At 35.0% G+C, this 22,975-nt stretch overlaps 1 protein-coding gene across 1 annotated transcript in view; it reads right to left on the minus strand.

Moving 5' to 3' along the window:
* Ino80 (INO80 complex ATPase subunit) overlaps positions 1–22,975 on the minus strand; it is a 136,094-nt gene that overhangs the window by 59,274 nt on the left and 53,845 nt on the right. Inside the window, exons 15-24 of the mRNA XM_077799815.1 lie at positions 15,870–15,929; positions 15,313–15,455; positions 13,302–13,386; positions 12,267–12,384; positions 10,746–10,831; positions 7,540–7,707; positions 7,210–7,343; positions 5,915–5,982; positions 4,649–4,742; positions 3,722–3,893 (exon numbers count right to left, since the gene is read on the minus strand). Coding sequence (XP_077655941.1) covers positions 3,722–3,893; positions 4,649–4,742; positions 5,915–5,982; positions 7,210–7,343; positions 7,540–7,707; positions 10,746–10,831; positions 12,267–12,384; positions 13,302–13,386; positions 15,313–15,455; positions 15,870–15,929 — 1,128 coding nt within the window. The remainder of the gene's footprint in view (positions 1–3,721; positions 3,894–4,648; positions 4,743–5,914; positions 5,983–7,209; positions 7,344–7,539; positions 7,708–10,745; positions 10,832–12,266; positions 12,385–13,301; positions 13,387–15,312; positions 15,456–15,869; positions 15,930–22,975) is intronic.

Consider the following 22,975-nt stretch of genomic DNA (forward strand, 5'->3'; position numbering starts at 1 on the left):
AAGTTAGAATGATACTGGTACTTCATGTCTGCCATACATCATTTTTAGTATGATATAGTTTTAATATGGTATGTTTTGCCTCAACAAAGAAAAAATGGTGTTTTTCCAGATTTTGTTTTAACTCTTTTAAGCAAAAGATTGAAAAAAATTCCTTATATATGACATGTAATACTCTTTACACTCTCAGTACTCTTCCCCCTCTGCAAAACAATAGAGGAAGAGATCTGACCAGAGTACCACACTTGGGAAGAAGGTATGTGTGAGAATAAATTTATGAAAGTTTTGAACTACATACTATTCCGTACTGAAATTCAACAATAACGCAATACGGAACACAATGGAAAGTAAATAGAATACAGGAAATTATGCTGGGTTTTGCTCAACAAATATGAGAGAAGGCAATGTCAGAAAAGTATTCATATTAAGTAAGAGATTTTTAAAAACCCTAAACATTTTCCTAAACACCTCTAAGTGTTAACTGATCTTTTTTCTTTCTTTTTTTTGGGGGGGGGGGGACCAAGGATTAAACTTAGGGACACTCAACCACTGAGTCACATCCCCAGCCCTATTTTGTATTTTATTTAGAGACAGAGTCTCATGAGTTGCTTTAGCACCTCACTTTTGCTGAGGCTGGCTTTGAACTCTTAATCTTCTTGCCTCAGCCTCCCAAGCCACTGGGATTACAGGTGTATGCCACTGCACCCAGCCTGATCTTTCTTTAGTCTACTATTTACCTTCTTATTGTTTATGTATCATCCTGAAATCAATAATATGAGAATACTTTCTTGAATTATGTAGCACCAAATTCAAATTTAACTTGATTATAGGGTGAGAACAAAGGTTTTAGTGGCACATTGCAAGGGAGAAGCAGGGAAAGAAATTCACATACATGTCCACAGGGAGAAAGAGATAAGAGGGAAGATTAGATTAGACTGCTCAATATGGCTCCAGTAGTATGTGGCCTAACAGAGGTTTCCAAGAACCAGATGACAACATGTAGCTAAGTCAACATATATTATCTGTCTCTCCCCAGAGGAATAAGAACAAATACTTCACCTTGATCTGATGATATGAAGCTGTACTTAGGAGGCAGGCTGCTGGAACAATACCTACTACTCTTTCATGAAAGAAATGAAGACACAGAAGAACAGAATGAAGGATTTTCTGCCTTCAGTCTGAGGACAAATATGGGAACATTAATTTAAAGCTAGCTTGGTAACTTCAAAGGCATTTTATTATAAAATATTATCAGAATATTATAACAGAATTTTGATACCCTTTCCAAAATGTTTGCATGTTCCCTTGTCTCTTCTCTCATCTCCATGTACCTGAGGATAACTCAGAATTTAATCTTCAAGATAGATCTGGGGGACTAGGTATGATGGCGAATGCCTATAATCCCCGTGCTTCAGGAGGCTGAGAGAGGAGGACACAGTTTGACACCAGCCTCAGCAACTTACTGAGGCACTAGGCAACTCAGTGACACCCTGCCTCGAAACAAAAAGATTGATTCTGGAGGGCTGGGGATATAGGGTCAGTAGTAGAGCATGCAATCTGGGTTCAACGTGAAAGTTCTTCCATTAAAACCTTGAAACATAGTTTATATTCACTCTGCATAACAAAACAAGGCTACTCCTTTTCCTAGAAAGGAAGAGAAATTGCATCTCACCTGTATTTTGTGTACAAATAATCAAAGATATATAATCAGAATTATGGTAGCAAATTAAAGGAAAAATGCAAGATCCAAAACAAAACATAGCTTGCAATGAAAAATACTGTTCATAAGGTCAGCTATCTGAAACTTCCTTACACTATGAGGTAAAACAGATAAAACAAATGTTTCTTAAGAAATATTTCTTACAAGGCACAATGGCATATGTCTGTGATCCTAGCAACTCTGATGACTGAGTCAGGAGGATCACAAGTTCAAGACCAGCCTCAGCAATTTAAAAAGAAATATTTCTTGCCAGATGCAATGGCGTACACCTGTAATCCCAGGACCTCAGTAAACAGGTATTCTGAACATAGAACAGAGGAGAATACAAATAAATGATGCTTATCTACAAACATTAAATAAGATACACATGTCTATATTAGTAGGGCAAAACAATCTCTTAGCAGAATGATGATTCAGTACCAAAAACAGAACTGGTAAAAATTTATTAACTTAATAACATGTATTACCAAATTTAGTGGCTGAGGGAAGAAATTCATCTACAGGAGATTACACAGTTTTTTATTAGACATATTGGTGATTTTAGTTGATACACAAAAAGTATTTCAACTTTCAGAAATCACACTGCCAGCACTGACTACTACATTATTTCAAACAGGCCCAATTCTATTGTCCTTTTGTATTAGTAACCCTAACTTCAAAGTCCAGAAAAGTAAACTGAGAAATGCTTGAGAAACCGACAGGGAAAACAGAAGGAAAATATGAGGTTTGCAAAGTACGGGGGGCAAATATTTGACACTGGCTATAGCAAAATCCAGAACAAAACAGTTTGTATTGAAAACAATTGTTCATAAGGATTAGTTATTGGCCATAGCTATATCAAATATTTGCATCCTGTATACTGAAAAATCCATATTTTTCTTTCTATTCCTACCTTCCATAGTAGTTAACTTTAAAACAACTATAAGACTTTCTAGAGGACCCAAGAAAAATAATCTAGCTTCTAAACTTTAAATCTAGTCAAGGCGGTTGTGTGTGATGGCACATACCTATAATCCCAGCTACTGTCTCAAAAATAAAAATTTAAAAGTGTTGGCGATATAGCTTAGTGGCCCTAGGTTCAATAACCAGTACTAGAAGAATAAACACATAAACAAATCTAGCTGAAGGACTAAAACATACAAACAATTACTTTCCTTCTCATAACTCTCCAGGCAGGACCCATTTCATTCAGAATAAAATCCAAATCCTTAGCAGAACTTATATGAGGCCCCCCATAACCTGGACCTATGTCTATAACTTCATTTCTTGCTACTTAGCCTTTCACCTACACTGCAACCTCCAACAACTGCAGGAAATAGAATGCAACATTAATTTTTTTCATGGACATGCAATGTAAAATCAAAATGAGATATGACTTAAATTCATAAAAGTGGCTAACATGAAAAGAATTTGCAGTATCAGATGTAGGCAACGATGAAGAATAGCAATTTTTACCCACTGTTGCATGTATAAATTTAGAAAATCAAATGTTTTGCAGCATTACTACCAAGTAACTGATGATGAAGCATTTCCATTCTTGGATATAAGTCTCAAAGAAATTATAACACACGTTTATCAAACAACGTTTGCAAGAATATGAAGAGCTATTTATTCATAAGAGCCCCAAACTATAAAGAATTTAAATGTCCACCATTCATATGTAGAACACATTAATAAACTATGATTCATGCAGACAATAAAACAATTTGTGGTAATAAAAACAAAATCCTTACATACAACACAGAGGAACCTATGATAATAACGTTGAGTAAAAGGACCCAGACATCAGAGTATATACCATATAATTCTATTTTACAGAAAGTTCAAACACAGGCAAAAAATAATCCATAATACATTAAGTTATAATTCAATATACTATATACACTCCCTTGGGAACGTTTTGGTTCTATCAGGACATTTTTTATCATTTTTACTGACTCAAAGACCAAGGGAAAAGGAGGCTAATGCAATGTTAATATAATGTATGCTCAAATAATTGCTTACCTTTAACAAAGGGCAGCTACAAAGGTTGGGAAAGGAGAGTGGAAAATCAACTCCAAGAAGGAAATCTTTGTTTCTCATATAACTCTGCTGGCTTCCCCCTTCTGACTCTCCCCATGAGCGCAGCTGATGGAGCCTGTAGGAGGCTTTCAGAGACAGGAAAAGAGCTAACCATCTGAAACAAACCACAGCAGATATGCTTATTCAATGCTCCAAGGAAGTCTCAGGGTCATTCACAGCAGTGAGGAACTCTCCAAGGGATATCTCTCATTACACATTTCTTTGGTAAATTATGAGCATTATAGAAATAGTTCTTTCTTACTTTCAGATAAAGCAAGTATTTTATACATCTGTTCTACAATTTTTTTGGCATGACTTAGTTTGCTACTATGAAATTAAAAGCTTCTGGAAAGCTCTTCTCAAAATTCAGGAATATTCATATCTATCATGAAAACTCATATCATGAAAATATCTTCATAACAGGGAGAGAACCGTTTCTATTGAGGTCCCTGTTACATGAATACAAAGTAAAAATCAATGAAAACCATTATGCCTAAGTGTAAGAACACAGAACTAAATTTCTCATAACACCTGAGGCTGGTTATGCTACAATTACCACTAGCTAAATGAATCACCAGCCACCATTTGCCCTGTACAAGCAAGTAAAACAGAATAAACTAATCCAATATTACATAGTTTGAAGATCTTCTGGTAGCATACAGAAGTCTATATACTCTTTATTTAAAGAATATTATGAAATTAAACAATCAAAAGAAAATTACAGCTCCCTTATAAAAAAAGAAAAAAAAATCTTAACTGAAAAAAAATGAGAGGCAAAGATAATATTAAATATTTAATTTCACAGTATTTCAACTTTATCCCTGCTTATTCCCAGTCTCTCTCTTATCAAATAATAATAAAACTTCTCACCTGGCCAAAAGTCCCTGAAGCATGAGGTTTGCCATTTCTGCTGGAGATACATCGATAAAACGAAGGAAAGAGAAACAGCTTTCTTCATTAATACCTGTAATATCAGAAAACAATGTCAAGGGCTGGTGATATAGCTCAGTAGGTAGAGTGCTTGCCTTGGATGCATAAGGCCCTAGGTTCAATCCTTAGCACCCAAAAAAATAAACAAAACAAAACAAAAAAAAACAATCCAATAGCAAACCTAGAGATAATACTCTACCATAGCCTGCTAACCTGCTGAATTTTGACTTAAGCACTGAAAAATAGTCTAAAGATTCTGATCTAGCCAGGCGCAATGGCACATGCCTATAATCCCAGAGACTCGGGAGCCTGAGGCAGGAGCATCATGATTTCAAAACCAACCTCAGCAACAATGAGGCACTAAGCAACTCAGTGAGACCCTGTATCTAAATAAAATACAAAAGTGTAGGGCTGGGGATGTGGCTCAGTGGTTGAGTCGAGTTCAATCCCTGGTACTCACCCTTCCCCCCCCAAAAAAAAGATTCTGACCTAGCTACAGTGTCACATGTTTGTACTAAAATCACAGGTAGAAAAAGCAGGCCCATGAAATAGGGCTTATATAAACCAGAATGGTGATGGCTCATCAGTCACCTTTGGGATTTTTAGATCCTTGGTTAACTACCTTCTTCTCTCTTTTATCATGCCAAGAAATAGAAAATAACAGAACAGAGGTCAAAGGTTCTGGCTTTAATATTTTGGACAATGCATGAAGTTGAGCAGCTTCTTTTCCTCAAGTTGACTGAGGAGGAAGGAAGTCTCATTAACAAGAGTTCAGTTTTCACTTTGCCCAAGGGTAAGAAATTCTTAAGAGATGGGACTGGGGTTGTGGCTCAGTAGTAACGCCCTTGCCTAGCATGTGTGAGGCACTGGGTCTGATTCTCAGCACCACATACAAATAAATAAAATAAAGGCCCATCAACAACTAAAAAATGAAAAGAAAGAAAAGAAAAGAAATTTTTAAGAGGCAGGTATAAAATAAAGACAGAAAGTCAGAGTAACCACTTTATAGTGCTTCCTATTACACCCACAAAACTTAGTGCCTGGAAATGAAGATAATTAATTTGCTTAGTTAAATCTTATTAAGACATTATAAATAAAAAGCTAGTATATAGGCAAAACCACTAATAGGTACTAAGCAAAACAAAGAGCGTAGGGGAAAGTCCCTCCCTGACACTCCTTCCTTCCAAAGATCAAAAAAAAACCTACCTTTTCTGTGGAAGAGAGACTGTTGTATATAGTCTGGTGCAAATGGAGAAAGAAGAACCCTTAACCACCTAAAAAGTAAGTAAATAAAATAAATCCAAGCCCAAATATACATACTGAGAAATTAAATAAATGGGAGGTTCCAAACTAGGAAAAATCCTTTAGGTTTCAAAGTGTTTCTAGTTTTAAGAAATTTCTTGTAACATTACCAGGCAAATCATGGCATAAATGTCAAAGTACAAAGTACTTAATAATGAAAAGGATAACACAAGTTCAAACAGTCTATTTAAGAGAATAATTCTAGCATTATAAATGATCAAATACTCTATTAAATAAAAAGCACTACAGTTCTGGCCTGTTTTTTGCTGCTCATCTAGTTAAGCATTAACCTGGAGCTATCACAAAGAACTCAAAGTCAAACCCATGGAATACATCTTAATTTCAGTTTCATTAGGCCATGCTTATGATTATTTTTATAACATGGTTTATAATGTTTCCCTACAAAGGGAAATTTATAAGTTCATGTTTCTCAAATGTTGGTATACAAAAGAATCCTTTGGGAGCACATGAAAAAGTCCAGTAGCTGGGCATAGGGGCACATGCCTGTAATCTCAGTAACTTGGGAGGCTTTGACAGAAGGATCACAAGTTCAAGGCCAGCCTCAGCAACTTATTGAGGTCCTAAGCACTTTAGCAAGACTGACTCAAAATTTAAAAAGGGTGGTAGGAATGTGGCTCAGTGGTTAAGCACTCCTGGGTTCAATCCCTGGTACAAAAATAAAAACAAACAAACCCACAAGCATTCAGAAGCCAGGACAATTCTAACTCAGAAGTGTAAACTGAATCAACACTTATTTTTTGAATTAAGTGGTCTCTAGCATATCAGCTTAATGACCTCTTCTACTTTTACCAAATGTATCATTGCTAACTCTATGAAGAAGGTAAATTTGATCAATCTAAAATCCAAGCTGTTTCCTAATAAATATGTTCCAAATGTGTTGCCACCACAAGCCAATTTCTATATACTGGGGCATGTCAAAACATTTGCTATTCACTCCTGTGCAAGGAAATACTTGCACACAGGTGCACATTCCTGATTCAGAAAGGAAACTGGAAGTGGCTACAGTTCATCTAGTTCAAGCCTTAATAGTGTTCAAATTCCTACTGTTAAGTTTTCTCAACCTTAAATTTGATCTCATTGTTAGAACTTGCAAAATTTCCATTAAACTGATCCTCAAAGCCAAAAAACTCCAAATTACAAAAGACACTCAGACTGAACAGATACTAGTATTTTTTCACCTGTCTCGTGAATGGTTGAAGACCCTGATCTGTCCATGACGGTAGATAAACTTTGAAATCTCATATGGCTTTAGGGAAATGTGAAATGGAGACCACGTTTCTTGCCGTTCAAATAACTCTGGGTGATTACACACCTATGAGAAAGGAAAATGGTAAGAAAACATTATACTGTGTAGACACCTGTCTATGAAATGATGAGGATACCAACCTTGAATGTTTACTTTCCTATTTTCATCTCTAACAATCTCTGTTTTGTTTAGCATTAATCTTAGAGCCTTTTTCTTGAAATGTGTTTATAAAGACATCAAGAGAGCTGACCTAAGCTCTTACCTTCCTAAATTGCATGACTAGATTCATGAGGCTGCTGGTGGTGTTCTGCGCTTGCTGGGTAGAGCCCATAGAAGACTGCAATAAATCCTCAATGGAAATTTTGTTCTTTAATGCCTGATATAATAGCTTTTGTCGGCTGGTCAGTTGGCAGTACATTAGAATCTCGATCTAAAAAAATCAATAAATTATTTGGAAAAAAATGCTTGTAAGAAAATTTAATATCAACCTAAATTTGAAAACACATGCAAACCAGATTATGAACTCATAATCTCTATAAACCTATGATGTGGATTTTCATTCAGAAACAATGTTCTTTCCTTGACCTTTCTGTTGTTATTCACACACATGCGTGCGCATGCATGCACGCGCGCGGGTGCTCTCTCTCTCTCTCTACAGTCTCTTGGACTTCTGATAACATTAACTATCACTCTTCACAGTAACTTGGGAAAATATATTTCCAAACAACCCCAGCCCAATATTTTCAAGTACCAACTATGAAGGTACCAGTCAGTCTGCAACAATTGCATATGTGGACATATCAGGGTGGGGAAAATTACCTTTTCCACAATTTACTAAATGGGTTAATAGCATTACCATTAATTTAGTTGTCCAAAGACAAACTTGGATCAGCTTTTGATATCTCTCTCTAGCCCACTGACCTCTATACCTCTCTCCGTGTTTTATTATTTCCTAGATCTTGAACTTTACCTGGGAATTTGTCACTATCCACCCTTTCTGACCACTCCCATAGCTCCTCATCAGATTATTTTATTTTGGGGTCTTCCTGCCTTTAGTCTCTTCTGGTTCTAACATTCCTCACAAAAATCTTCCAAAGTAATTCAACTCCTATAAAACCCACAATGAGTGTTACTGCCTATGGTAAAATATTAAAAACTTTTCCTCTAGGCAGAAAAGGACTCCCATACTATAATCCACCCTATCCTCCCAGACTATCTCCTCTTAAAACAATTTAGCCATGCTGATCTGAATACTGTTTGGCAAAATACACTACATGTTTGAACACTGTTCTACCTTTGTTGCCTAATCACACATACCATATTTTTCTAGAATATTATAGCTTATCATTGGAGACCCAGGTCAAAAGTTATCTCTGTCTTGATACCTTCTCTAACCTTCCCTAACTGAACTATAGAGATCAGAAACAATAAATTACAGGGGCTGGGGCTGTAGCTCAGCGGCAGAGTGCTTGCCTAGCATGTGTGAAGCACTGGGTTCAATCCATAGCACCACATAAAAATGAAGCAATTAATATAAAGACATACTGTTCATCTACAACTACAAAAAATGCATTAAAAAAGAAACATTAAATTATGTCTAAAACAATGAGATTTATCAAATTATGTTACAAACATATATGAAAATGGCCATTCAAATAACTCTGGGTGATTACACACCTAAGAGAAAGGGAAATGGTAAGAAAACACTGTACTATGTAGACACCTGTCTATGAAATGATGAGGATACCAACCTTGAATATTTACTTTCCTACCTATTTTCATCTCTAACAATCTCTGTTTTGTTTAGCATCAATATGAACATGGCATAAAGAATCCCACTTTGCATCCATTAAAAGAAGAAATGTGTGTTAAAGAAAAGAAATTGGGCTGGGGCTGTAGCTCAGCGGCAGAGAGCTTGCCTAGCATGAGTGAGGCACTAGGTTCCATCCTCAGCACCACACACAAAAAAATAAAATAGAGGCATTCTGTCCATCTACAACTACAAAAAAAGAAAAAAGAAAAGAATGTATACTATCTATAGTGGTTAAGAGCCCTACCACAGCTGGGCATGGTGGTGCACACCGGTAATCCCAGTGATTCGGGAGGCTGAGGCAGGAGAATTGCAAGTTCAACACCAGCCTCCCTGGTACAAAAAGCAACCAACCAACAATAACAAAAACAAACAAAAAAACCACACGGTATCTGATCACTTCCCTTTACCACTATACAGCAGAAATTATGATGCTGTTATTATTTGAAAAACCCTTTTTGATTTAAATATTTCAAGGATCCATATTTCATAAAATGTGTTCCTAATATTATGGCTGTTATTAAAACCAGAAGTTTCACAAAAAGTAACTAAGATGTTAGAAAAAGGAATAAAACAAAGAGAGATATGGTTCTACTCCTCTCCTTGAAGCCATATACCCACACAACAATCTTCCAAGGAGTCACTGATTTCAGTATGACCAAATCTTCTGTCACTGAATAGAGGATAGTACCAACAATCAGGGAAGAATGCTTTTATGCAGAGAGAATTGTAACAGGTGCAATACAGAGAAAATGGGGAAAACCCCTAAAGGACTGGAAACCATGAGAAAAAGAAGAAAGACTACAGGAAGGATTCAAGGAGTTAACAGAAAATTACAGAAGTTTGAGAAGGATTAAAAAAAAAAAAAAAACAACTTTTTAACAAACTAAAATCACTGGTTTTGTATTAGTAAAAAAAAGTTTAAAACTCCAAAGCAAACTAAATTTCTACACTTAATTCTTAATTTGCAGAAGTACAAAAGACAAAGAAACATGTTAGATAATTCCACAATAGATACAATCAACAAAATCTAGTTTATGGAAAAAATCAACAGCACAACTCAGTTTCTTCAACAAAGAATGGCAAAGAAAAAAGAAGACAGTGATCAAAAACTACATGCCACTTATGCTATCTGTGGACCTTGCTTAAATTTGAGATAGACACAAACAGATCTAAAGACAACAAACGATATTTGGGCACTGACTGGATATTGTCATAGAATATTGTCATAGAACTACTGCCTTTTTTAGGAAAAGTGGTAATTGTATAGGGATTGTCTTTTGTTTTTTAGAGCAAATCTTTCAGAGATACTATAAAAATATTTGTGAATGAAATAAAATATCTGGGGTTTGCATGAGAATAATCCAGAGGGGTATGGATAATCACAAATGATCATTGTTGGTGATATACATAGGTTAAAGGGAATTCATTATACTATTCTTTCTACTTTTCTAATGCTTCAAATTCTCCACTAATATAAGACAAAAATGAAGGAATAAAATGTTACCTTCCTTGATTATTTGACTTATTTTAAGTCCTCTTTAACTTTAAACCACTCAACTTTTAAGGCCTTCTCTCAAACTAATTAACCTTCTAATAAATACATCAAGTACCCCCCCCAATAATAATTTTGAGCCTTCTGAAGCTTCTTTCCTTACCTTATCAGACAATTCATTCTCTACATCTTTCTTGATTCTCCGAAGCATAAATGGCTTCAAGATCATGTGTAAGCGAGAGAGTTGATCTGATAAAACAATAATATATCAAATTGGTTTAATACAACCAACCAAAATAAATACCATACTCATCTCTCCTAAACTCTCCAAACTTACCTTCCAGTTCAATGATTTTCTGAAAGAAAATTAGAACTTTTTCTCAAGTAGGAAAAACCAAGGAATTTAAATTTTCTAGAGGATCTTGTGTGATACTGGAGACTGAACCTGGGGCCTCACGTATACTAGGCAAGTACTCTATCATTGAGCTACATCCCCAGTCCATGGTTCTATTTTTATTAAAGTTTACTTTTAGAGCATTTTTGGAACATTTCATTAAATAGTTTTCTAATATATGTCTAATGATTTATATTATTAGACATATATTAGAAAAATTATTTAATCAATTATTTGTTCCAAAAAAATGATTTTTTCAAAGGATGATGACAAATTAACCTATAGTGTAAATCACTTAAAAACTTATTTGAATTTGTGACCCTCCTGCCTCAGCCTCCTTAGAGGCTGGGATTATAGGTGTTCAACACCAGGTTAAAGAACTTTTTCTTATAGTTGGTATATGTCACCTTATGTTTATGTAGTAAACATCCCAGACTGTTCTTAATATGAAGCAGATATCATTCAATGAGGCCAAAAGTATTCATAAACAGGGCTGGGGATGTGGCTCAAGCGGTAGCGCGCTCGCCTGGCATGCGTGCGGCCCGGGTTCGATGCTCAGCACCACATACCAACAAAGATGTTGTGTCCGCCGAGAACTAAAAAAAATAAATAATAAAAATTCTCTCTCTCTCTCTCTCTCTCTCTCTCTCCTCTCTCACTCTCTCTTTAAAAAAAAAAAAAGTATTCATAAACAAAGTTAAAAATGTTTCAACAAAGAACGGCAAAGAAAAAAATATATAGTGAATAACAAAAACGACCCTTCTAGTAATTTTGGTTTTGATCTTAAGAAAAAAGTCATGAGGCGCTAGGGTTGTGGCTAAGCAATAGTAAGCTTGCCTAGCACGTACAAGGCCTTGGGTTCGATTCTCAGCACCATATAAAAATAAATAAATAAATAAAACGAAGGTATTGTGTTCAACTACAACTAAAAAATAAATTTAAAAAAAAGAAAGAAAAAAATCATGAACATTACACAGGGAATATAATTCTGATATGAGTTTTTCAGGACATATATGGTAAATGAGGACTCTATGAGCGAAAATATAGTATTTTATGTACTATTTGTTTTTCTTGATTAAAATCAAAAGACTAGATAGCTATTACCTAAATTAGTTCATTTTGTCTCTAAAACACATCTAAAGTACATTATTATTTCATAGGAGAAAATACCCCCCCCAGATTATTCTATGTTTAATGTAAAAAAAATTCTTTTCACAGAAGAAAATACATCACAATGCAGTTAATCACACTAATAGGTAGAATAAAAAGAAAGCTCTTAGTAGTACTCACTCTCATCAATAGCGGATTTGTTTTCAGCATGGCTCTCAATGTCCTTGGAAAACCATTCGTTAAATTCTTCATGGGAATCAAATAATGTTGGCATAATGAAATGTAGCAGAGCCCAGAGCTAAAAATAAAGGATAAAATAAATGGCTATAAAGTAACAAAGTATCAGTGTGTGATGATACATTAGGGTTTGAAGATATATAGTCATGTGTGTGTGTGTGTGTGTGTGTGTTAATATTTGTAAGTTAAAGGAAAGTAAATGAGAACAAGTTTATGCTTCATTAATCAATCCTGATTCTATTGGGTATTATAGGAAAATATGATTTAAAACAAAAAGACGAAAAGTACAAGTACTGCTTTAGTATTACAGCAGGATAGTTTTAAAGACACACACATAAGTCTATATATTAAAAAATCCATTCCACAATTGAACACAATCTGAGGTACCATAACTTGCTACACAAAATTATAGCCTCTGGGGCCAAGTCTGTTCTGTCATCTACTTTTGTATATAAAATTTTATGGTAACACATCCATAACTATGTTGCTTTCACATTACCCAGGCAAAACCTTAGAGTAGTTGCAACAGTAAGTGTATAGACTAAAATATTTCAATATATTTACTATCCGGACCTTTATAGAAAGTCTTCTAAAGATTATTCTAGATGAGAATGAACTGTCTTCCTTAAATAAAGAATTTAGTTCCTTTTGGTGTTAAGTTTTATCATATTACCTTTCAATTCTGCATAAAAACATCTCTGAATTAGATGTGTAACATTTCTGTTATGGTCACTATTACATAAACATAAAGGAATAAAATAATAAGAAATAAGAATATATTAAAAGAAATAATAAAAACAGAAAATAAAAATGATGACTAAAGACTACTTAAGAAAAATTGCAGTCAATTTTTCATTCGATGTGGGGAATATAATTTGTACAAAGCAATAGCACTCTAGGGAAATAAGGGTAAGGAATTCTATGCTGTGCTGAAACTCTATCTTATAAAGACATAAATATGGGACCTTGACTGCTTACCTCTGCCATGGTGTTCTGAATGGGGGTCCCAGTTAACAAAAGCCGATTGCGACACTGGAACTGTAAGAGGATCTTCCAACGAACACTGTTAAAGTAAGTTATGAATTCCAAGTAAGCAATATTATCTTTCTTAGTTACAGTGCTGCAACCCCATATTTCTAAAAATGCTTTCCAAACAACACTCAGAATCATGTACTCCATCATGTAAACAACTGCAAAATAATATTCAATTTCAGCAGGATTAACTCCTCTACATTAAAAACATGGTTTTAGGGTATCAAAAAAAAAAAATAGCTCATGAATAAGACAAGCAGGATTCTTTCTTGTGTTAGAAGCCTTCTACCACCCTTGATCTGTTTTTTATTTTAAAACAAAACTCGTTTACTTAAAAGGCATTTACCTATAATAGTGTTAAAACTATTAATCTGTGCTCTTCCACTGTGAATTAAGAGGGAGCAATGTAGGAAGGAGAAGAATGTGGGAAGAAAATGTAAAGTGAGTATCCACTGCTCCTGGCCACAGGCATGTCCTCTTTCAAAAGGACAATATGAAGTAACACCCTTCAAAGGATGAAAAGGTTCCACGAAAAACTACCATGTGCTGGGGCTGGGACTGTAGCTCAGTGGCAGGGTGCTTGCCTCGCATATGCGAGGCACTGGATTCGATCCTCAGCACCACATATAAATAAGTAAAATAAAGGTCCATTGACAACTTAAAAAACCATGTGCTGGTTAGTATGGACCTCTTAAAAGTCCCACGGACTCATCAAGAGTTAGAAACACATCTCACTCAAGGTTTAATAACACCAAATAACAACATATAGAACTCAAACACTTATATTTGGTTTGAAACCTTAAAGGTACTGAAATACTTAAAACATATATCTTACAATAAAGATTCTTAGAGATCTAATAAATCATGCAAGAATTAAGATAACCCATATAAAACAAGACAGAGGACTGGGGATGTGGCTCAAGCAGTAACCCGCTCGCCTGGCATGCGCAGGGCGCTGGGTTCCATTCTCAGCACCACATAAAAATAAAATAAAGATGTCGTGTCCACTGAAAACTGAAAAATAAATATTAAAAAATTCTCTCTATCTCTTTCATAAATAAATAAATAAAGACAGAAACTTCAGTCCTTCAAATTTAACATTCCACTTCTTACCAAGAACTCTAGTCTAAAATAATGATTCAAACAAAAGGCAAAGACTTCTATACAGCAATTTTCCCTGCAAAAAAGGACTTGTTAGGATGTCATAATGACTGAACGGGAAAATAAAAGTTTTTTTAAAAGACTATGTACATTAAGCATCAATGTTTGTATCCCAAGACAAAATGTGAAAAAAATATTTTAAGAATTTATCCTTGGGGCTGGGGATGTGGCTCAAGCGGTAACACGCTCGCCTGGCATGCCAGGGGCGCTGGATTTGATCCTCAGCACCACATAAAAATAAAAAATAACGATGTTGTGTCCACCGAAAACTACAAAATAAATATTTTTTTAAAAAATTCTCTCTCTGGGCTGGGGATGTGGCTCAAGCGGTAGCGCGCTCGCCTGGCATGCATGCGGCCCGGGTTCAATCCTCAGCACCACATACCAACAAAGATGTTGTGTCCGCCAAGAACTAAAAAATAAATATTAAAAATTCTCTCTCTCTCTCTCTCTCCCCTCTCTCACTCTCTCTTTAAAAAAAATAAAATAAATGTATCCACACTTGTTAAAAAAAAAAAATTCTCTCTCAAAAATAAATAAATAAATAAATAAATAAATAACTTATCCTTTATTTATTTGTTTTTATGTGGTGCTGAGGATGGAACCCAGGGCCTCTTCATGCTAGGCAAGCACTCTACCACTGAGCTACAACCCTAGCCTATAAATGAGAATTTTTTCTTAGTATACAGTTATGGCATAGACCACATCATGCCATGTTCTAACACTTCTCTAATCTTTGTGTTTATGTGTTGTTTTCATTGCTATCCATAGAGTTGGTTTCTATAACATATGTTACCTGGAACTACTCTTGAGTGCCTGAGCCTCGTCCAGTACCATGTATTGCCACTTGACCCGTTGGAAATATTTTACATCCTGTACCACCAGCTGGTAGCTGGTGATAACCACATGGAAGGGGGCATCCTGAGTGTAGAGGGTCTTCTGTAAACATAAGATGCAGAAGGTAAAAGGGGTATCTCACAATTCAAAATAAAATAATGAAGTATGGTTTAGTTTTTAGGGACAAGAAGCTCAAGACAGCCCTAAAGATACTTCTCCCACATAGTAGGGAGATGTGCAGTGAGATGAACTATGAATGTTTTTAAAGCAGTAATAAAGTATTTTAACAAATAATCTCCCGCTTATTGAAGAAAAAAAGTTGTTTTTAAAAAACCCTGGACTTAAGTCCAGCTGACTGCCTGTAACAGGAAAAACACTGCATCAGTAAAGTACACTGGGCCCAGCATGGAGAAATATATCATTTATGAGATCTTATGTATGAGAAATTTTTTGTATCAAACGGAGAATACTAACTGCATGTATGTATACATATGTATATAGGTAGTTGAAAGTTACCTGACTCCAGAATCTCCTGATAACTTTTCTATCATGAGGATTACCCCAATATGGTAGCACCTGAAAAAGAGGATAATATATATATTATCTTTTACTGATAACCATAAAAGTATCATGACAAATATTATTCAGAATGATTTTTAAAAGAAGCTAATAATATTGAGAGCTACTGAGGCAACGGAGAATTATGGAACCAACACAGGAAGAAAAAAGACAGCCCACGGAGGAATGTGGTGTATTTTCCCTCTGCTGGTGTTGATCCATTCCAAAAGTTCTAGTTGAGAGGATAAGAAACTTGAGTTTTTTTTGTTGTTGTTGTTTGTTTTTAAAGGAGATGTAGGACTCAGAAAACAAAACAAAACCACACATTTCAAGATGGAACTCTGTTAAGCACCGACATCACTGGCTCTAAGCTAAGGGTTACACACTACTAGTAAAGGTAACTGAATCTCAGTCTTGAATCATCTCAAGAACTCAATTTAAGATGACTTTGGATTATTTAAGTACTGAAGGAAAAAAATTTGCTACTGGCAATAAATAAATAAAACCTCATATAAATCCTGTCTGAAAGAAAACATTAATCACAGCCCATGAATATCTCTAGAGTTTTCCCTGCACAATGTGTGGCATACAATTTAAAAAAAAAAAAAAAAAAAAAACAGTCATGGAAAGATAGTATCATAAAACTAAAAACCAGGGCTGGGTTGTGGCTCTTTTGCTTGCCTGGCATGTGCGAGGCACTGGGTTTGATTCTCAGCACTACATAAAAAGGTCCACTGACAATTAAAAAAAGAAAAAACAAGTAATAGAAACAAAGTCAGAGGGGCTGGGGATGTGGCTCAAGCGGTAGCGCGCTCGCCTGGCATACGTGAGGCCCAGGTTTGATCCTCAGCACCACATACAAACAAAGATGTTGTGTCTGCTAAAAATAAAAATATATATATATATATATTAAAAAAAGAAAAAGAAACAAAGTCAGAGGAAATGAAAATGATAAAAATACGAGAATTAAGACTTCAAAAAAAGACTTCCTAAAAAATATGCTATCATGAGAAACAAGATGGAGAATTTCAGTAGTGTACTATAAACTATAAAAGAATCAAAAGGCAAGTCAAGTGCAGTGACACACACCTGTAATCCCAGTGACTTGAGAAGCTGAGACTGAAGAATCACAAATTTGAGGCCAGCCTCAGCAGTTTAACAAAACTGGCTGGGGATGTAGCTCAGCGGTAGAGCACCTGGGTTTAGTTAATTTCCCAGAACCAAAACATGGAAAGAAAAAAAAGAAAAGGAAGAAACAAGGGAAGAAAGAACCAAAGGGAATTTTTACAAGTGAAAAAATACAATAAATTTGAAAATTCAATGAATAGGATTAATGAGAAATTAAATGCAGAAGACCAACTTAGTGAACAAAATGATAGATCAGAAGAAAACATCTAGATTAAAAAATAAACAAACGAAAGAATGCAAAATTCAGTGTCCTTTTCTGTTATATTCCTAGAAAAGGGTTTCTTTTCTCTTTATCCATCTTGTCTTCTGGGTTTTTAAAAACTTTCAGCCAAATCAAAGTACAAATATAAAGAAACGAAGATCAGGGACCAGGGTTGTGGCTCAGTAGTAGAGCACTTGCCTAATATGCATGAGGCACTGGATTTGATCCTCCGTACCACATAAACAAATAAAATAAAGGTATATTAAAAAAATGAAGATCAATAAAAACTATGCAATATGAATATGTTCAAATGAATATATGAATATAAAGTGTGTAAATAATAAAATATTTCATGAGTATTAAAATATTAAAAAATACACAAAAGAAGTGGGCATGGTGGCACATGCCTCTAATCCCAGCAGCTCAGGAGGCTGAAGCAGGAGGATCATGAGTTCAAAGCCAGCCTTAGCAACTTAGCAAAGTCCTGCGCAATTCAGCAAGACCCTATCTCTAAATAAAATCTAAACAAGGGTTGGGGGGGCTGGGGTTGTGGCTCAGTGGTAGAGCCCTCACCTTGCACATGAGAGACCGTGGGTTCCATCCTCAGCATCACATAAAAATAAATAAACAAAATAAAGATATTGTGTCCATGTATAACTAAAAAAATGTTTTTAAAGGAGGGGGGGTTTGGGGATGTGGCCCAGTGGTTAAGCACCCCTGGGTTAATTCCCTGCTGTCAACCAAAACAAAAACACACAAAACCAACAGTACATAATACTAGGGAAGGGTGATATACCTAAAAATATACTAGGGTCTTTGTACCATCTGAAAAGTAATAACACTTTAGGTAATATCATACTTTCTTAAAAAGACAAGAATATATGATGTGGGCTGGGGTTGTGGCTCAGAGGTAAAGTGCTCACCCAGCATGCGAGTGGCACTGGGTTCAATCCTCAGCTCCACATAAAAACAAAGATATTGTGTCCACCTACAACTAAAAAATAAATATATAAAAAAAGAATATATGATGTATTCTCCAGATTATTTACTAAAGATCAAATGAATATATAAGAAAGCCAGCAAGCTAAGGGAGGATAAAAAGTAATAAACTATGATCAATTCAAAAGGACACAAGAGCCGGACAAGGTGGCACATGCCTGTAATTCTGGCTACTCAAGAGGCTAAGGCAGGAGGATCTCAAATTCAAGGCCAGACTTAGTAATTTTTTGAGATCTTGTTTCAATCAAAAGAAAAAGAACTATGGATGTAGTTCAGTGGTAGTGCACCACTTGGTTCAATCTGCAGTACTATTAAAAAAAGAAAAGAAAAACATATTTCCCAAGAGGGCACTAGAAAGAAAAGGGAAAGCTGAAGAGATAAAATAAGTAGAAAGTAATAAGACTTATGTCAAAAGATCAAAAACTACATTAAAAGCACAAATGTTTCAAGTAAAGGCAAGAAATATACCTTAAATGTAAGGATGGAAAATGGTAAAAAAGAAAAAAAAAGATACTATAAAAAATTAAGTTAAAGCTAGTTTACATATTATGAAAAATGGATTCAAATACAAAAAAGTAAAAAAGAATTTCATAGTAATAAAAGATTCAATTTACCAAGAATATAAATCTGTGTATATTTTTCTTTCTTCTTTTTTTATTTCCTTTCTCTTTTTTAATGGACCCTGCATGCTAATCAAGCATTCTAATACTGGTTATACCCCCAGCCCAATTTGTATACATCTTAAAGGTACAAAATGTATGAACAGAATAGAAACAGACAAATCCACAGTCATGGTCATTTTTAACTTAAGTCTCAAGTCTGTGATAAAACAAGCAGGCAAAACAAAACAAAATACATATATGTATCAGAAAAGATACAAAACCACCAAAATATGTTAAGAAATTTGACTAATCAACATATCCATATATATGTATGTAAAAATATCTAGAACATGGCACCAAACAAATGGAGAATACCTATAACTTCAAAACATTTATATGCATATAAAACCTGACCATATGCTAGGAAAGAATATGGAATAGGAGTTAGAGATTACTTTGAATGGAGAGATAATGAACATATACACATCAAAACTTTGGTCAAAGTCATGCAAAGAAAGCAATTAACACCATTAGATGAACAAATAAAAAACTGAAAAATCTCAAAATATTAGAAAAACGTTTATGAAGAAAAGTAGAGGAAAAATAAAAACAGTAAAAATACATGAAATACACCAATTTTCAGGAATGAAAAATGGAACAAGTAACCATTAAAAAGAAATAAATCCCACTGCCTGGGTTAAAAAAGGCGGAGAAAAAAGGAAGATGTTAGACGCCCTGATCATAACAGAACTATGAAGAATATTACTCAGATGCCTGTCAAATACAATAAACTTTTAGGTATTATCAAAAACCTAAGTATCTTTGAATATAATCAAGCTATAAACCTGAGAAAAGTATACATCTAACTGTATACTGTCGAAAAGTAAAAATATTTCCAACAATCTAAGGGTAATAGCAATAGAAACAATAAATCAGCTATGTGGTGGTGCAGGCTTTATACCCAGCTACTCAGGAAGCTGAGGCAAGAGGATTGCCAAATTCCAGATCAGGCTCAACAACTTAACAAGACCCTATATCAAAATCAAACATAAAAAGATGTGGGAATGTAACTCATTAGGAGTATACACCTGGGTTGAACCTCCAGTACATAAAACAAACAAACAAACAAACAAAAAACCAATGCATCAATATAACTTGAGCTCAGCAAACCTTTTCTGTAAATATTTTACATACCGCAGTCCATAAAGTTTCTGTCAAAATTCAACTCTGCTGATATAGTGCAAATTAAGCCATAAGTAACATATAAACAAAAGAGTATCACTAGGTTCCAATAGATATTTATTTTAATTTCATGTTCTGTGACAAAAATATTTTTATCAACAGTTTTAAAAAATACAATATTTTCTTAGTTCTTAGGCCACAGAAAATATGTGGTGCATTCCTCAATAAGTAGAATTACCATATGACCTAGCAAATCCACGTAGGAATACACCTAAAATAATGATAACAAGACAGATATTCAAAGAAAAACTATACATGAATGTTCACATCAGGACTGTTGACAACAGCCAAGAGCTGGAAAAAACACAAAATATCTATGAACACGTGAATGGATAAACAACATGATACACAATCTAATGGAATATTTAAATATTTAGTTATAAAAGGCAATGAAGCAGGCTGGGAAGTGGCTCAGTGGTAGAGCACATGCCTAGAATGTGTGAGGCACTGGGTTCAATTCTCATATGAGTAAATAAATGAAATAAAGGCCTATCAGCAACTTAAAAAGTATTAAAAAAAAAAGGCAATGAAGCATCATCATACAGCATGGTGGAACTTTGAAAACTTTGCTACCTGAAAAATATCAGATATAAAAGGCCATAAATTGCATAGTTTCTATTTGCTTCTAATATCTAAAATGAGCAAATCTAGCTATAGAGAAAGCAGACTTGTGGCCACCAGAGGCTGGAGGAAGAAGAGAATAGGGAATGACTATTTAATGGGTATGAGGTTTTGTTTGGCTTAGGATAATGAAAAAGTCCTTGAATTACTTAGAAGTGATGGTGTACAATACTATAAATATACTTATTGCTCCAAAACTGTATACTTGTAAATGGTTAAAATTAAAATTTTACCCAAATATAAAGACTATACAATATAGAAAAAAAAAATCAGCCAGGTACAGAGACTGGGGACGTATCTCAGTGGTAAAGCACCCCTGGGTTACCTCCTAAAAATAAATAAATAAATAAATACAATACAATACAATACAATAAAATAGTGGCAACTAGAATTGACCTACAGGCTCTATTTTACATACCCCATACTAGGGTATTAAAAAAGCGGCTCAAGGGGCTGGGGTTGTGGTTCAGTGGCAGAGCACTTGTCTCACATGTGTGAGGTGAGGCACTGTGTTTGATCCTCAGCACCACATAAAATGAATAAGTAAAAATAGAGGTATTAAAAAAGAAGAAGAAGAAGCTCAACATACAAAGGGAGCTCAGCTTCAGGCATAGAAAAATAAAGTCAGAGGTTCAATGACAAAAGTAGTACTACATTGTCATCTATCAGCCAAAGGAGGAGAAAGTGAAAACAAGTGGTTTGGTAGAAATTTTAAAGATTTTATTTTTCAGCAACTTGATTTTCATAAAGAAGTAGAAAAAAGAAATTGATCTCCATATTCCACAAGGATAAGAATTCAAGCGAAAATATTCAAAAACTGTTAGAATGGTCTCACCTTCTCCTTACAACTAAAAGTGAGTGTACCAAGTTAAAAGCTATATACTTAGTATTCCTTGTAAACAGTTTCTATATCTATAATTCAGCCACAAACAGCACAGTCATAAAGCTGATCCACAGCGAGAAATCCCAACCATATTCCTATTCCTTACAAAACATGCCAGAAAAATATCTTTTATCTCCACTCTAACCCCTACCCTTTAAACTGTATGCAACCCATGACCACTATAAAGAATACAAATCAGGAGCTGGGGCTGTAGCTCAGTGGTAGAGTGCCTGCCTTGCATGTGTGAGGCACTGGGTTCAATCCTCAAAGAATAAATATCAAAAGATTACGTCAACATATATAGTCTCCAAGAAATTAATATATAGTCTTAATATATAGTTTCCAAGAAATTCTCCCTATACAGCAAGCAACCTCATTATCATTAGTCTTTAAAGACAGATCACATATTTAGTTCATTTCCATCCTTGTAAATTATAAGCAATGTAATCAATCCTATCCCACCTCTTCCTTTTTAAAAATATTTATTATTTTTTAGTTATAGGTATACATAATATCTTTGTTTTATTTTTATGTGGTGCTGAGGATTGAACCCAGCATATGCTAGGCAAACACTCTACCTCTTGAGCCACAACCCCAGCCCCACTTCTTCTATCTTAAATCCTTAAAATATTCCATAACTGAATGTTTGTTTTGTTTTGTGGGGCTGGGATCAAATCTAGGGACTATACTAGGGTAAGCACTCTACTGTTGAGCTATCCCCTAGTCCTAAATTCCTGTTTAAATTGTGTCCACATCTTGCCAACTTGATGCAACATTGCTTCCCTGCTTATCACTTCCTTCCTCAATATCAATTCTGTTCTTCTAAATTAGTTATATCAATTTTTACATTATCTACCTCAGGAATTATAAAGACCAAAGATCTGGCTTTGATCCAGATGGACTGGCCAGAGCCTACAGGCACACCTGTAATCTCAGCTACTCAGGAGACTAAGACAGGAAGATCCCTTGAATCCAGAAGTTAGAGAACACCCTTGACAACACAGAAATACCCAGTCTAAAGAAAAGGAAAAGAAAAAAAGTTTAAGAACAGGCAATTCATAAATGCTTAGAAAGGAGGGAGTAATGTACAAATTATGGTTTTTGTTTGTTTGTTTGTTTTTTGATAATGGAGATTGAACCCAGAGTACTTGACCACGAAACCATCACTCCACCCCAAGTTTTTTTAAAGAGACAGGATTTCATTAAGTTGCTTAGAGCCTTGCTAAATTGCTGAAGCTGGCTTTGAATTTACAACCCTCCTGTCTTAGCCTTCTAAGCTGCTGGGATTATAGGAATGCTACACCATGTCCATCTAGGATATGTATCT

This window comes from Urocitellus parryii, chromosome 6, assembly GCF_045843805.1.
Source record: "Urocitellus parryii isolate mUroPar1 chromosome 6, mUroPar1.hap1, whole genome shotgun sequence".
In the NCBI taxonomy this organism is placed as follows: domain Eukaryota; kingdom Metazoa; phylum Chordata; class Mammalia; order Rodentia; family Sciuridae; genus Urocitellus; species Urocitellus parryii.